The sequence below is a fragment of the Haliaeetus albicilla genome, chromosome 8, assembly GCF_947461875.1.
Source record: "Haliaeetus albicilla chromosome 8, bHalAlb1.1, whole genome shotgun sequence".
NCBI lineage: Eukaryota > Metazoa > Chordata > Aves > Accipitriformes > Accipitridae > Haliaeetus > Haliaeetus albicilla.
Window position 1 is genome coordinate 43,497,102 of NC_091490.1, and position 15,660 is coordinate 43,512,761.

Consider the following 15,660-nt stretch of genomic DNA (forward strand, 5'->3'; position numbering starts at 1 on the left):
CAGTCCTCTAACACAGGGCAAAGCTATGAGAAAGCGACACAAGGACAAGCCCCACTGGCACGGTTTGATGCAAAGCGCCCTCCGGCAGCCACACCGCAGCTCTCGCACGTATTGTCAGGTAGAGGAAGAATGAAGAAAGTTATAATCCTCTAAATTCTGCAAATTTATTATACACAGTATCAAACATGGAATAGTTTAAAAATAAATGCAAAAAAAATCCAATGGCCATGACATTCGACTAACAGTGTATTTACAGTCACTCCACGAGGGCAGCCCTTCTGCCAACATGCAGCTTTCAGGAAAAACCACTTTCTCCCAGCCCCACAAGACAATATTTTTGCAAAAGAGGAAAATTCAAGTTGCAAAGACAGGTTGGAAGTAACACAGACTCAAAAGCTGGATGTTGCATTGCAAAAACCAGCCTGGTACTGCATGTGCTGAATGAACCAGAAGAGTTAAAAGCAGTTGTGAACGACAGAAAGCTCTGAGCTGCTCTCAGACACCCAGCTGTGATGTGCAACTGGCCAAGGACGGGGTGGTTTAACTAAAAATACCCAATAAAGCTTGTTAATGGCACACTGTGCGCTGATTAATAAGAAATGAATGCATTTGGAAATCAGCACAACTGTAGCACAGACAACGCAGTGACTCAGCTCTGACCATCCATTCAGATTTCGTGCTATTTCTTACAGTAAGTGATTAGTCATCCCATGTCCCTGCATCCGTGAGAGCCATCGCTAAGGAACAAACCAGACAGCTAGTCCTGCTCTCCACCAGCTTACTCCACTGCCTCGATGCTCCCTAGCCCCTCACCCCTTTTCACACTCACATGCTGCTTCTATCAAAGCAGGGGAGAGTATTTGACCTGTTAAGACTGTCCAATATCATGTGTCTCAAAAAAAAAAAAACATGAAAGCACTGTGTGTTTTTAACACCAACATCCCAGGGACTGCAGCACTGTGATTCACTGAAGAGCGAACAGGGACAAGTCGTCCTGGGGATGTTTATAGATGGAGCTGGTAGCAAGGAGGCAAAGTGAAACACTACTGCTAGTCGCTAGCCAAATAAAGTTTGCTTCAGTCACAAAGGCAAGGAAATTAAAACGAGAGTTATAGCACAAAGAGCACAAATTACCGTCCTCATTGTGCACAAGGCAGCTGTAAGGCAGCATCACTTTCCTACAGGGCTGGTGAGCCAAGGAGCAGGGCTGCCTCTCACCTCCGAATGCTGCTGAGGAGTTGGTTAGGGGAAGGAGCACCAGAGCAGGTGAAGACCGGTGGAAACCCTCGTCTGCAACCGCAGTGTGCGCAGCAGCAAACGCTGGCCCTCAGGTGTGCCCACTCACCCTATGCCACCCAACCGATTCAGCCAGCCACCTCCCATATGAAAAAAATCCTGATCTGAAAGAGGGTTAAGTTTTAACAGTGCTGCCCTTCGACCTCGCCAACTGAATACTTACCTTCAGGTTTACATCAGCAAAACTTGGAACTCTACCACAAAGGTTAAAGCCACCCAGAATCCTCAAAAAACTTTAAGACCACCAATAAGGTAAGGTTTTTTTAAATTCCTAGAACAACCCAATTCTAAAATCACACACGTAGGGAGCCTTAGTTCTTCATATTTGAGGACACGCTAGGGAATTTTTGCCTTTAAAAACAGACTCTCAGTGTTAAAGAGAATTTGAAAGCTGGTATTTCATTCCCTTGTTTCAGTTACAAAGATGTTCTTCCCTGCAGGCCAGATTCAGCCTTTTCAACACCTAGAAGATGTTTTTTTCCCAGTAGTTAAAAAAAGATGAGGCTCTAGAAGTCCTGTCTCCTCCCTGACATTAAACTCTCAAGATGACACACATCTTTTATATAAAATATAACTCAGCTGCCAGCACACGCATTTCAGGACGAGCTCTGCAAGCCAATGCTGTGACAGTAAGTCATTTAGTGCAGGCTGGATGCAGCCATCAGACCTGTAAGCAAGCTGTCAGCTGGCATAGCCAGTCCACCTGGATAGCCTGCTGACTCAGCGTTTTTGGGTGATTACTAGCAGCAAACATCCCAGATCAGCTGTTAGACGAGATCCTGGGGCTGCACTCTCCGCTGTCAGGGCACAGACGTTGTGAACCAGCAGCAGAGAAACCCAAAAGCGCAGTCAGCACGGCATGAAGGTCAGTCTGTGCTTAACCAAAGCCATGATGCAATACCCCCTTCTGGGCACAGCAGCCAGCACATCCTCTGCACTGCTCCCAAAAATGCCCTTAGCTGCTCCCAGGTAAATGCAACCCTCTCTTCTTTAAAGAGAAGGATTTCCCACTCTCTGTTACACATCAAAAAAATATAAGATAAAACATGACACAGAGATCAGCTGGAAACCCTCTGGTCACGGTCAGTGTGTCGCACAATTCCCCTGCTGCCAGGCTGACGTCATCAATCCAGGAAAACAAATTAGTTTTCCCATTGTAGATATGCAGGTCTTTTTAAAAATTCTTAAAAACAAAAAATTAAGCTAGTGGTTTACAAGCAAGCCAGAAAACATTAAGTGGTAACATAGCTGATAGCTGCAGTGTTAGAAAAGACTCCTGCTTAGTCTTTGCCCTTAAGACCAGTGTCAAGGAGCTCACCAAAAAATAAAGTTTTGAAGTTATACCTGTTATAACTACCTAGTACAGAGTGAAAATTTTAAGATTAATGTCCAGCATGTTCAAAATTTGCCTCACAGAAAACAGTCCAAACACTGACAACTGAATTGCTGCATAAGGCACACACTGGAGAGGGAAGGAAACCCATTTTCCAGCCGATCCTACTCCAAAGCCAACTTCACAGCCTTCCCCACACAGAGCTGTCAGTAAAACCCCAAACAACTGCACGCACATGGAGTTCACTAACAGCTTGGCACATTTACCAGGATGACAGAAAACAGCAGTCGGGTTGAGCGTGTCCTTTGAATTCATCACAACCCAACCTGGCAACCAGCTCCCAACAGTCACTGGGACGTGCATCCCAGACATTCAAACCAGATCACTGCTGGTGCTTCATGTCTTGCCAAGGCTAAGAAAACAAGTCTTTTTTTTTTTTTTTTAAATCAGATTTAACACATCTAAATTATTCTAAAAGCCTGTCCTCTTACAGTGAAATGCATCTAAATGCATCCTGTTAGTGAAATACATCTAAAAACTTCTGCCCACCTTCAATACTCCTGTGGTAGAGTTTAGACCCACAACAGCCTCGGTCCAGGCTGAGCTGCAGCGTCAGACAGATGGGGAGCTGAACGGCTCCCTTCCTCCCCTCCTGGTCTCAATCCCCATCCTGCCACTCGCTGTTCTTGATAGCACAATGTGGTTTCAGGGCTTGTCAGAAACTTTTGCACATGCTTGCAGACTCCATAAGCCTTGCTAACAGTCTTCCACAGCTTGCCAGCTTTGTACAAAAACAAACCTTCTAGCCACAGGTTCTGCTGCATTTTGCACTTCCCAGTGTTTATCAGTTGGAAGGGACCCCAGGAGGTTGCCTCCAGCTCAAAGCACGGGCGATACCAAACGCAGAGCAGGTCGCTCAGGGCATCGTTCGTTAGGGTCTCGAAAAACTTCCACAGAAAGAAACAGGAAACACCTTGAAAGCTGAACATGCCAACGTTACCTGACTGAACGTACTCTGACATAATAAACTGACCCAGCACACTCCAGGAGTCAACCATCGATGCAAACAAACACAGACTTTGCTGCTCAGACAGTTACCTGTCCCCTCAGCTGTGAATTCATAGAACATGTTAAAGTCCATTCTTTCTCTCAACATTTTTCCACCTCTTAACTCTTAATGTGAGTAGTTTTTCAAAACTATTTCTCCCCTAAAAAAAGTGATCATACAATATCAAGAATTAACCTAAACAAAACTTTAGTTTCCCTGCACATCAGTCACTAGTGTATTTTTATGTTAGAAAAAGGCAGTGCCCAACTTTTTAATATTCTAAATGTACCCAGCACACATCTAATTGCTCACATTGGGCACAAGCTCCAGCACTGTTTAAAACAGGACAGACGCCTGCGAACAGGACAGTCTGCTGGAAGGGGCTGCTCCTAGACGGACTCATTGTCCCTTGATATCAAGAAACATGTTTCTGCTGCTTCGAATTTTGAGAAAAGATGCACTATTCAACTAAAAAAAACAAAATTCTGATCTCCGACAAGTATCTTTAAGTTTTCATTAAAAAATCCAAACCTTTAGTATACAGTGGTAACAGAAACAATAAAAATACCACTATGCAGACATATAGAAAAACCCCCTGAGGGTCACTAAATCTCAGTCACTTTGTAACAAGAGAGTTGGAAGGAAGTCAGAGGAGCTAGGTATTATACAAACAGTGCAGTCAGCAAAAACCCAGGGTTTGTTTTTTTAAACATTTTTTGTTGTTTTCAATGCACTAAGGCACCAGGAAGTCACAGTTAGGCAAATAAGATCTTCCATGCAACATTCAAACCCAATACACTTACCATGTATTAAACAGACGTGAATACAGGATCAAAGTGCAACAGCTCGAGGACAGCACTCTTGAGGCAGCAGCAGCATGGAAAGTGAGTTGGAGAAGGAAGAAGAAAGGGAGCTCTCGCTTCAGATTGGATGGGGTGTAGAAAAGACTCACTGTGGGTATCAGAAATCCATACTGCTTGTACACAGCCACCAATGCAAAAAAAAAAACAAAACCCAACCAGTTTGACACTTAAAAGTTACATCGCTTTGAAGACTTGTTTCTCCATCACTTCAGAACTACTTTGAAAGGCAACTGTCTTTTACCTCTTAAAAATATCTGAAATATTTCAAAGGCTCCCATAACCAACAAGATCATTTTTAAAAGACACGGAGGGAACAAAGACGGGGGTTTACAACAGGAAGGAACTGCCAACTCTCTTTAATAGTACATCACTCTGTCTAGCAGAGAAGTCAGCAAAGCTCAAACCTTGCCATATCACTGAAGAATTATACAGCATTTTACAACTTTAAAGCACTGTACAAACATTACTGCAAGGCTGCAGCTCTCAAGCTTTGCTAAACACACAAATTGGTCACACTTTACCACCAGCTGCACTTCCGTTTCCTCTTTTGGTATCTCACAGCTCTTCAAAGGATTCTTCAGTTTCAGCTTCAGATAATCCCTGCGAAGCTGGATGCTAACACGGCATCTTCAGTCACCATCTTGCACTTTGCACAAAAGCACTTTTTGACAGCGTAACTCGGGGAGGAGTCCTCTTGCAATCGCCAGTAAATCACACAGAAACCCGAGTATATTTTATCTTCACCAACACAGTTGGCATTTTCAAAGACATTCCAGAAATTTGGAGGTTACTGCCATAGCAAAAAGGTAACATTTTTTGAGGCAGATACAAAGTTCTAAACTACTCAGTGTTAAATTCACTCACTGCATAAGAAACTTGGTGCCTAATATACATTTAAAATTGCAATGTGAGCTGTGCCCTGCTCTTCCTAAGGTTCTGCCTTGCAACATACTGTCGTCAGCAACAGTTTATCAACCTTCGGGTTCCCTTTGCCCCCAAACCTGCACATGTGGCATCCCCTGGTTGGACGGGGATGCTGTGGAGAAGGGGACAGCAGAAACCCTCAAAGCTCGCAGCCACTGCGGCCACTCGGAACAAGCCTTATCCAGGATCTCTAGAAAAACGTTCGTGCGATTTCTTGAATTGGTGTTTAGGATTTGTCAACGAGGAAAAAAACACAGCTATAAATGCAACAATTTAAACTAACACAGTGTGAAGTCAGCTTCTTACGTTAAAGCAGACAAGACATCATTACTAAGCTACACCTTTCCTGTCCCCTTCAGGTGACAATGCTCATTTCCTTTTTAGTCTCTGAACCTCTGAATCCACCTAGACGACTTACAGGTCTCCATTTTGGCTCTTGTTGAAGTCAGTGAAGGGTAACAGGCAACAGGCACTGAACTGTCACAGTCCAAAAGAGATTGGTCTTCATCAGAGACCATGGAAGCTCACATTTTGATCAACTCCAAGTCCTGAACTCCATTCCAGACATGCTGATATTGCAGGAAAATACAACGTACCATTATTCAGAGCTGGCAATTGAGACAGAGAACTAGATCTAGTTGCCGAGGTGCTCCCAGACTTAATCCAGCCAAGCGCTGCCTGCAGGATGCCTACCCAACTCCATTCCATCAGCTGCTGCTTAAATACACTGTTGATCAAATACTCAGAATAGGATAAGAGTATCCTTTTATTCCAATGGAGAAGTTGCACATATCAGTCCGTTCAAGACCAAGAGACGGTTAGAATTTAAGAGCAACAAAAGCAACACACCTTTCACTTGAATTCTCCATGACCACTGGTGCATGAGATAATGTACGCTGCCAAATGACCGTGGCCCTTACAGAACAGACCAAAAGAATACAACTGATATATCAAGTTGACAACACGTTTGCCAAGATCAACATAACCCTAAATGACACCCATGATTTTTTTAGTGCAGTGCCAGTTTCAAGATATTTGAGAAAAATAGTGAGGCCCCACACTTATGGCTGGACTGGGCACATCCAAAGAAGAGTTAACGACTTGTAATATGTCAACAGGTACATGAATCAGAGAGCCTATATCACTGAAGGGTTCTGTAATAACCCACTTCTCCTACCCAGGCTCTCATAGCTAGACCTGGTTGATTAGGTAACAGATTCAACAAAACCTGTGAAAGTGACAGTGTATATTTAGAAAGGAGGAACTAAGGTTATACTACACCATTTACTGAATTGTTCCACCACTGCTCCGTAAGTTTTACGGCATAAATAAAAAATGGAGAGAAAAAAAGAAATAAATACGTTGGCTCCTATAAAGTCAGAAGTGGTTTGGGCTGCGTAGTGGAGGGGTGAGAGATGGGGGCAAGGGGCAAACTTTACACACTTTGAGACAAAACAGGAAGCGCCTGCAAAGTAGTAGAGGAGAAAGCCAAGAGTTTAAGTGTCCTCATTCATATCCTGGCTGTCTGTCCGAGCGATTTTCCGTGGCGGCGCCGAATTCTCACCTTCTATTTCCACTTGCTCTTGATCTCTCTTCTTTGCTGCATTCTGTTTGGACAGAGAAAGCCACAGTGAAATTCTCCAAAGCCTTAGATTCTGGTGGGAGCTAGTGTCAGTAGAACAAGTTTTTATTTGTAAAAGTTTTCAGATGCAATGACCTAACTGACACACTGGAAGAAACACTGAAGAGGATTCTACCCAAAGCTGAAAGGTACTCCTTCTAGATTGTTCTTCAAATTTGAGGGTGGGACTAAAATACCATTGATCTCAGCACCTTTTATTTATAGATCTCAAATACTGCACAAACATGAGTAAGATCCTCTTTCCCTCTGCTCTGAGTCAGCCCCTGAACTTACCAAAATCTCCCAAAGCCTTCTGTCACAAATACTTTCTTTTCAGCTTCAAGGTTTCTTATCTTTTTACCTCTCTCCAGGTTCTTCTCCAACCTCTGCTCTGCCCATGATTACACTCACTGCTTCGATGTCTCCACTCCTAAGTCATTGCCTTGCTCTGAGTACTCCCAACACAGGTATCCCAGCTTCCTAGTCTCAAATGCTAGCTAGTGCATACTAGTTTGTGTGTTCCTCATACGAGAACTCAGATTTTGTACCCAAGGTACTTACACAGCTTCATTAGTGCATTCACATTCTGCACAAGCTCATCTGTCTTCTCCTAACAGTCCTGGGAGGTAAGAGCAGCTTTAGCCTAGCTGTAAAGCAGATGCTGAGGCACAGGGAGACCAATTTGCCAAGGTCACAAAGGAAAACTGCAGTAAGTAGGAAATGTAACTGCAGACTCCCAAGTTTAGACAAAACATTGAGTTAATGTCCCTTACATTGAAAGGGAAGAAAAAGTTGTTTGTTTTTTGAAAGAAGCATTGTGCAGAGACAGAGCCTCCTTGCACTATATTTTTGCTGAAGTGCAGCTCGCACTTTCTTTTAATTGATCTTCAATATTTTGACTGTGATTAACATTCAGCTCAATTAGCCCAAGTCAGCAAATCAAGACAAAATAATATTAAGAAAACATGCCCATACCTTTTTGTCCCACTGCTGATGTAAATAACGCAAAAGTATATTTGTCTTTTCTGTTACTATGACTGCCAAAGAAAAGAGAGAGAAACATACTGAGGTCATTTTAAAGACAACTTTTAAAATGGTGCAGTGATCACCACATTACTTCACATACTAAGCATGGTCTTTTTTAATGAAAGGACAGTATGCAGGAACACTGATCACTTAATAAGGGTAGAGGAAAAAAGCACAAAAAACAGTAACTGGACATATTCTGCTCATCACAGTGGTGACAGTTCAATGATATCACCTTATCTGAAGTTTTTAAAATATGGGAGATTATATGTATGCCAGATTTTTAATATTAGAATACAATAAAGTTATTAAAAAACCTCAAACTTTAGCGGGGCAGACTTACTTTGTTCAGATGGATATTCTCTCGTGGGAAGATATACCGATGGTCTTCTATTCTGTAGAAGAATTAGAACAGTTACAGAACAAAGACAGCAAAAAGGTGATTTTTAACCCAAGCACAGCTACATCAGCCAAAAGGCCCTCATTAATGCAGGCTAGAAATACATTGCGATATTCTGCCCTGTTACATGACACTATGTGGCTACAGCTTTTTAAAACACACATATAAAGAAGAAGGTCCATTTTTTATATGTTTTTCAGGACATAAGACTACTATTAAAGAATGTATATATAAAGAAAGCACCACAGATGTGGTTTGGCTGCCATGAGGACACATTCCTCACCAAAGCAAGCAGGAAGTTTTCCTTGCCAATCTCAACTCACGAACGATCAGCTGTGATCATACACGTTTTTTAAGAAACAAAAAACTCATTTCAAGTTTATTTCACTCTAGCATCCTTTGAGCCAAGCAAGACAACCTTCCCCCAAAGCACCAGGATGTGGCAATACTTACTGATGCTTTACATACAGAATCCGCATGGAATCTGCTGAAGTTGCTTTTGTTATAGACTGGTAATCCTTTCAAAAAATCTGCCTAAAAAGACACAGAATACAAAGAAGTAGGTGAGGAAAGAAAGAGTGATATTCCATTTGTTGTTTGCTTTGTGCTGATTCTCAAAGGAGTTGCTCAGGTCATCAAAATAAACAACTGCAGGAACTGAAGGATGCTGCCAGGTCCCAGCTAGCGAGATGGCTGTTGGATACTGAAATCCACCCAAAACTGTTTTTCTGAAGTAAGCCAATCCCTAGGTTCTGCATTTGGCTTGTTATATCCCCGAAGTTCAGTAATTCAATTAGAAAGATGCTAATTAAGTATCATTTAGCATATAGGTAATTAAAAAGAGGTATGTTTCCAATTGGGTGAGCTCTGACAGAAGGAAGACTTGCACCACACAAACACCACTGATGTAGCTGACCAGAATTCACAGTAATTTACCAGCACAAATCACAACATCACATGAGGAATCTGCCACAGCTATGCCGATGTCTGAAGTCCTTGAATACAACTCCATATGAAACTAGTTGCTCTTTTAACATTCAGTTAACATTCTTTGTCAAAGACCAAGGCTGGTTCCACAGAGCAACAAAAGCCTACTCGGCCTCAAAAGCCCAATCCTTATCGCATGCTTATCTGCCTGGCCCAACTTTATTTTTCTTTTTGAAGGATCACATCCCTACACATATCAAGGCTACTGGTACCTCAAAAAAAATAATCCCAAGTTTTGCTGGAAGTGGTTAGATCACCACTCACAACAAAACTGTTGATCACACAGGCCAGCAGAGCTATTTGCTAAACAGCCACGGGAACCCTGCAGAGCCCTCTCAGTTTAATTAAGCCATAGCAGCATGAAACAGGAATTTCCTTCTCCAAAGTGAAAAAGGAGGGCAGGAGAAAAACACTATGGGGTCAGGAGAAAACCGAGCTTAAGAGTATGTTGGAGCCGCTCTACTCACAGCGGAGACAAAGGAAGATGCCCGGCAATGTCTTTAAAGTAAAGAGAAGATGGGTAATAAATGCAAGATGTACCTGTGCAATAAGCAGAAGAGAGAGAGGCCCTGAGACGTCCCTTCTAAATCATCAGACCAGCCACCTGTATCGTAATGATACTTGCTTAAAGATTCGAAGTCTGTTATACTTAACACTAAAGGATTCTACTCCAGAACACACATCACCTTATAAATAAGCAATTTTAAAAGGACAGTAAAGCAGCAGATAAGAAGTCATTTAATTTCAGTGTTAGAAGCAACACATAAATGGACACTATTGCTACAAAACTGCTAGGCTGGAAGACATCATTTTCATTTAAATAGAAGCCATTACTTTTATTAACGCTGCATCTTTAATTCAAAACAAAGAGCTATAATTAGCCAAACCAGAAAATATTATTCATACTTTTGTTCTTAAAAAGAACTCCACTAACATTCTAGTTTCCACATTCGACCCTTCCTATATGCCTGGTTTTAGAAATAATCTTGTTAAAATACTGGACTGGGGTTCAAACAGCAAATTGCAAATTTCTCTTGCCTATCTTAGCCTCCACAGGACCAACACTATTTCCCTGTGCCTTCACTGCCTTTGGTCGCAATTTCTCCAGGACAGAGTCCATCACTCCCTCATCTGCATAACGTCTGTATCACGGCTGAGCTCCGGAATTAAGGCAGGATCTTCCGGCTCTGCTATCACAGAAGCACTCGGTTTCGGACCGCGTTGTGCTCTTCCCACGCCTGCCCCAATGGATTTCTCTGTTCATCTGTTCTCACCGACTTCCACAGTCGGCACCGATTAGCAAACTAATTATATTACTCTGTTTAGAAGGATTGAGGATCTTCAAAAATATCCCGTTACATTTCAAAGCATCTTGCCTTCTCATTGCATTAAATTTGCAGGCTTTTTATGACAAAATAACCTGCTCTGCTACACCAGCCTAATGCACAAAGAGACAGACATGTCCTTGATTTCTTTTATTGCAGCAAAAGCCTGACAACTGCTTGGTTTTATTACCACTTGCAAGAATGGAAAATAACTGGTCTTATTTAGGAGCACACAGCTTCAAGTACCTCTTCAATAAGCTACAGCTCACCCCAAGTTCCTCATGCTAGACTATTCCCTACTTTCCAGTCGGGGATTTGGTCTAGCAGAGCCCACGTTTCCCTGGAAAAGGGCTGGACGAGCAGGATCACAGCTCTCACCAGGGATTCTGCAGTCTTTTGACGGACTTTTACAGCAGAGTGAGTTACGTCCAGTAAGTTGCAAAAATACCGTTAAAATTATCAGTCAAGATGCAATTTAAATGGTGAACGTGGTTCCCCCCCCCTCTACAATATAAACACCTGAAGCAGGATATATACCAGGTAAGTGCAGACTCACAAGCAGGAGGGCTACTACACTCAGACAACACCTGGAGACCTCAGCTCTAACAGCCACAAGCATCCCTGGCTCTTGGCCACCACCTTTCCTTCCTCAGGCCAGCAGTCGCTTGTGTGGACCAGCTCCAGCCCTGCCAGCAGTCCCCACTGCTCAGCCATAACTTAGCTAGAGCAGAACAGGGACACTAAAATGACTGAGCACACGAGACAGACATTTCTCCAACCTAGGCTCCAGTCAGCCCGTTAAGCACTTATCACCAGTTCAACTGAGAAATCTGGTTGTCAGTGACACAGACCATCCCTCCGATAATAATAATCCTGCCGCATACAGGCACATTTCAGCGCCTATCTGCTGACACGATCTCAGAGATCATTGAAAAGGCCCCCTCGGGGGAATTGCCTGGAGTCATATTCCTGGATATTCAGAATCAGACAATACTCCAAGTGCAATGATCCTTATCTGCTCCAAGGGCACCAGACAAATAAGCCCCAGTAGGTCACTGCCATGTTTACACACCTATCGCACAAGGCACACAGAGTCATACCTCCCGTATAATGTCGCATGAAGAAACATTCCCCCTGCGTGCCTTCTGCCACTCTTTAACCAAAGAAAGCGCACCCTAGCCAAGCTAGTGAAGCTGATGAAGCGTCCTGCGTGGAAATGAAAAACCAACACCCAAACTGAGCAGATGCCTCATTTCCTTTGGGGAAAAGCAAGCCCAAAAAACCAAAACAAGTGCGATTATGCAACCTCAGAAGACAACACTGGTTCCTTCTATGATTTGGGAAGTAGAGATAAGATGCATCTACTGCTCCTGTGTCAACAAGGGTGCTCAGCTTCCTAGGAAGACGACAGTCCCCATCTAAAAGCAGAAAGGTGAAAAAAAACATACACACGTGCCTCATTCTCAGCTTTTGAAAGGAACTGCAGTAACAACGCTCAGAAAGACAAGGCCCAGCACAAAGATGCTGAAAGCAGGGCTCTGTCCCAGCACGATGCACGCACACATGGACATGGGTTAGAGGAAAACGACTAGCACAGGCTTGGGAAGGGCTACCTAAGCTCTCGGCCACAGTACACCTGTACACGGAGACCACAGGGACACCACTGCTTTTCCCATAGTTACTGAGCTTGTGGAGGGGCAGAAGGAAAACCCTCTTTCTTCAAAAATTATTACATCACTACAAAGGGAGGGAAGGAGACTGGAAGCCTCTTGGCTATGACAGCTGCCACCGAACACTCAGGCAGCAGACCAAGTGCCTGTTGCTGCTTAGGGGACACAGAAAGGACTGAACAACCCCCCCAGCCCCCTTAGTGCACATCAGCCCTGGAGACAGGGGAGCACCCCACACCCCAGAGGTGCTCCAATTTCCCCCTTCTGCCCCCCAGCCTTGGGAGCAGAGGAAACACCCTGCACCCTGGTAATGCCCCAGCTGCTCTCAGTCCCCCATCCCTGAGGGTGGGGAAGACCCCACACCCTGGGGGACCCCCACCCTCCAGCCACGGTGGGGAATAGCCCACATCCTGAAGTACTACAGCCGCCCCCCAAATACTAGAAAGGGGGAACCCCCCCAAGCCTGAGGTGTCCCAGCCCCCCTCATCCCCCCCCCCCCCAAGAAAAGAGGTGTATCCCCAGCTTAGGGTGTCCCTACCCTCCTTATCCCCCCACCCCTGGGCGTGGGGAGCCCCGCCATCTTGGGGAGCTACAGCCCTCTACCCCTTGGGGTGCGGGACACCCCCGGCTCGGGGCGAAGGAACCCCCCCCCGCACCCCTCTATCGCTAGGGACGCGCAACAACCCCCCGGCCCGGGATGCCCCGGCCCCCCGTACTCCCCCTCCCCCGTCCCAGAGGGTGGGACACCACCCACCTCGGGGTGCCCAGCCCCGGACCGGGGCTCGCTCAGCCCCGCTGCCCTCCCGCCTCCCCCGAAGACCCGGGAAGAAACACCGGAGGGTGAGGGCCTCGCAGGGCCTGAGGCGGCCGCGGGCCCCCCCCCGCACCTTTCCCGTCCTGGGTGGGGCAACGAAACGCGGCCGGCGGGGCTGCAACGGCGGGGCCCCACGGGCCGCGCTCCCCTCACAGCACCGGGCCGGGGGTGCCGCCATTTCGGGCGGGGGGCGCGAGACACCTACCATCTTCGCCGCCGCCACCAGCCGTGAGGAGCCGCCCCTCCCCCGCCGCTCGCCGCGCCTCAACCCACCCACTGCCTCACGCTGCCCGCCCCGCGCGTCTCTATTGGCCCGCGCCTCGCCACCCTCGTCTCTTATTGGGCGTCGCGCCCGTCACTCAGCGCGGCGCTGAGGAGCGTAGGGTTAGGTTGAGGCAGGAAATGCCCGCTCGGAAGGCCCCGGGTGTGTGTGTGGGGGGAGGGGAGGTGCAAGGCGGGAGGACCCGGATGTCGCGCCGGCCGCGGGGCACGATGGGAGATGTAGTCCGTGCCTCTATTCCCCTTGGCCCGCGTTAATGAAGGGGCTGTTCATTAACCGCAATTAACAGCCCGGGGAGAACAAGGGCCAGGAGAATGCAATTCCTAACCTCCACGCCCTCCCCAGTCCAGAACCAGGACCCCGATCCTGAAGCACCTCAGGGAGGACGGGGGAGCGGAGCAGGCAGAGACGCTGCTGGCCTCACCAACACGAACTAAACCCCAAATTCCTTACACCCTCAGCCCCAATTCCACGCTCATGCCATCCTTCTGAAGGCTCCCTAGCAGCCACGACCCCCCTGAACAAGCCCGCTTTCCTCTCCCCGTTAAGCATCGCATTAACAATTAGTGCCGGAAGTTCAAGGCGAGTTGCTGAGGCTTTAATTACAGCTCGTGTTTTCACAAGTTTATCTTTGAATCACATCTACAAAGCGGCAACAATTTTATGATTTAAAAAGCAGGCCATTAAACAAAGCCCTCGGAGGCCAGCCTCAAGCCGGCGCCGTTCCCCACACATTCCCGACAGGAGAGGGACGGTCGGTCGCCGCCGCTCGGCACAGAGCCTCGCGCTGGCTCAATTCCGAAGCCGTGGCAGCTCGACGGGGTCTCGATTTGGGCTCGCCTCGCACTACATCCACCTTGCGGGCAGAGCTTTCAGTGGCTCAGGGACTTTCTGCCCTTCAGCATGCGTCGGAGGATAACCTCGATGCCGCCTGGTGTGCTGATGCGCTTGATCCAGCCGTGGGTTCGCTTGCGCTTGCGGTTGTTGGGCTGATACTCGTTCCCACGCGCTTTTGTGCGGATTTGTTGGTGGTTCCAGGAAGACGCCAGGCCGGCACCGATGCGTGCAGGCTTGAAGGACAGATGGCTTCTAAGAGGCAGCTCCAGGGAACTTGAGAGAACCGAGGCTGTTCGGAGCTGGAAAGGGCAGGCTGCAGCTTGCTGCAGTAGGAAAAATCTTCAGGAAAAAGGAAAAAAAAAACAAACAAAAAAACACAGAGAAGTGAGGAGAGTGGGGTGCTGCTGCTGACAGGAAAATAAAGGGCTTTTTTTCAGCCGTGAGGGAGGGGGCTGACCCTGTCGCGTCCCTCCCCCAGCCCAGGGCCCGCTCGCCCCCCACTCCCCAGGGTTGGGGGGTAACACCACACCCCGCCCGCCCTCAGCCCTCCCCGGGCAGACGGCGGCCGCCGCTACCTGCCGCCAACAGCCCGCGGCCAGAGGCGGCCCAGCGCCGCCATCGCCCTCAACCCGTCCTGACAACACCGTCCTCCCAACAACACCGCCTCCTATTGGCTCCCTCCGCGCCGGCCAATCACGGCTGGATAAAAACGCGCATGCGCGCTGAGTGGGACAGGGGCCGCAAGGGCCGATGGGACTTGTAGTCCTGGGGAGGGCCTGGCCCGCCGCGCTGTTCCCATGGCAACGGCCGCGGGGTACGGCCTGGGCTTGCGAAGCGCCGAGGCGTCCTGCAATGGGGACGGGGCTCGTCCCTGTCACAAGCCACCAACAGAGCGAAAAAACGCCTCTAAGGACTAATTTCTTCCTTGCCAGGACGGTTCTGCTGGCGTCGGCTCTGGCGTTTGGGCCCCTCCGGGGCAGGAGGGCCAGGCAAGGCCCAGGGCCCTGTCACCACACGGGGCCCACACCGCCACCTCCTTCCCTGCCCGGCTGCCTCACCCATGAGGGGTGTGCTCTGGCTATCCCCAAAATTGTCGCCACAAGCAGTGTGGAGCACAGGTGTCCATTTTTGGAAGCCCTGCCGGGCACCGTGACGGGCCCGGCAGAGGTTACACCAGTGCTGGGACCAACATTGGACTCTGATCACCTTCCTCCTCTAACGTATATACATGTATAA

The 15,660-nt window shown here is 47.3% G+C and overlaps 2 protein-coding genes across 3 annotated transcripts; both read right to left on the reverse strand.

The window, feature by feature from the left end:
• Positions 1-145: 145 nt before the first annotated feature.
• DDA1 (DET1 and DDB1 associated 1) lies at positions 146-13,582 on the reverse strand. Of its 2 annotated transcripts, none has more exons than XM_069790503.1 (5): positions 13,513-13,582; positions 8,965-9,045; positions 8,455-8,506; positions 8,061-8,122; positions 146-7,071 (listed from the first exon to the last, which is right to left on the reverse strand). In XM_069790503.1, the coding sequence occupies exons 1-5, from the start codon at positions 13,513-13,515 to the stop codon at positions 6,961-6,963; spliced, it is 309 nt and encodes a 102-aa protein (XP_069646604.1). In that variant the 5' UTR covers positions 13,516-13,582; the 3' UTR covers positions 146-6,960. The 2 variants fall into 2 exon arrangements, with proteins under 2 accessions (XP_069646604.1, XP_069646603.1); XM_069790502.1 differs by having other exon boundaries at positions 13,507-13,576.
• Positions 13,583-14,163: 581 nt separating this feature from the next.
• MRPL34 (mitochondrial ribosomal protein L34) lies at positions 14,164-15,115 on the reverse strand. The gene is made up of 2 exons (XM_069790504.1): positions 15,000-15,115; positions 14,164-14,763 (listed from the first exon to the last, which is right to left on the reverse strand). The coding sequence occupies exons 1-2, from the start codon at positions 15,041-15,043 to the stop codon at positions 14,460-14,462; spliced, it is 348 nt and encodes a 115-aa protein (XP_069646605.1). The 5' UTR covers positions 15,044-15,115; the 3' UTR covers positions 14,164-14,459.
• Positions 15,116-15,660: the final 545 nt, after the last annotated feature.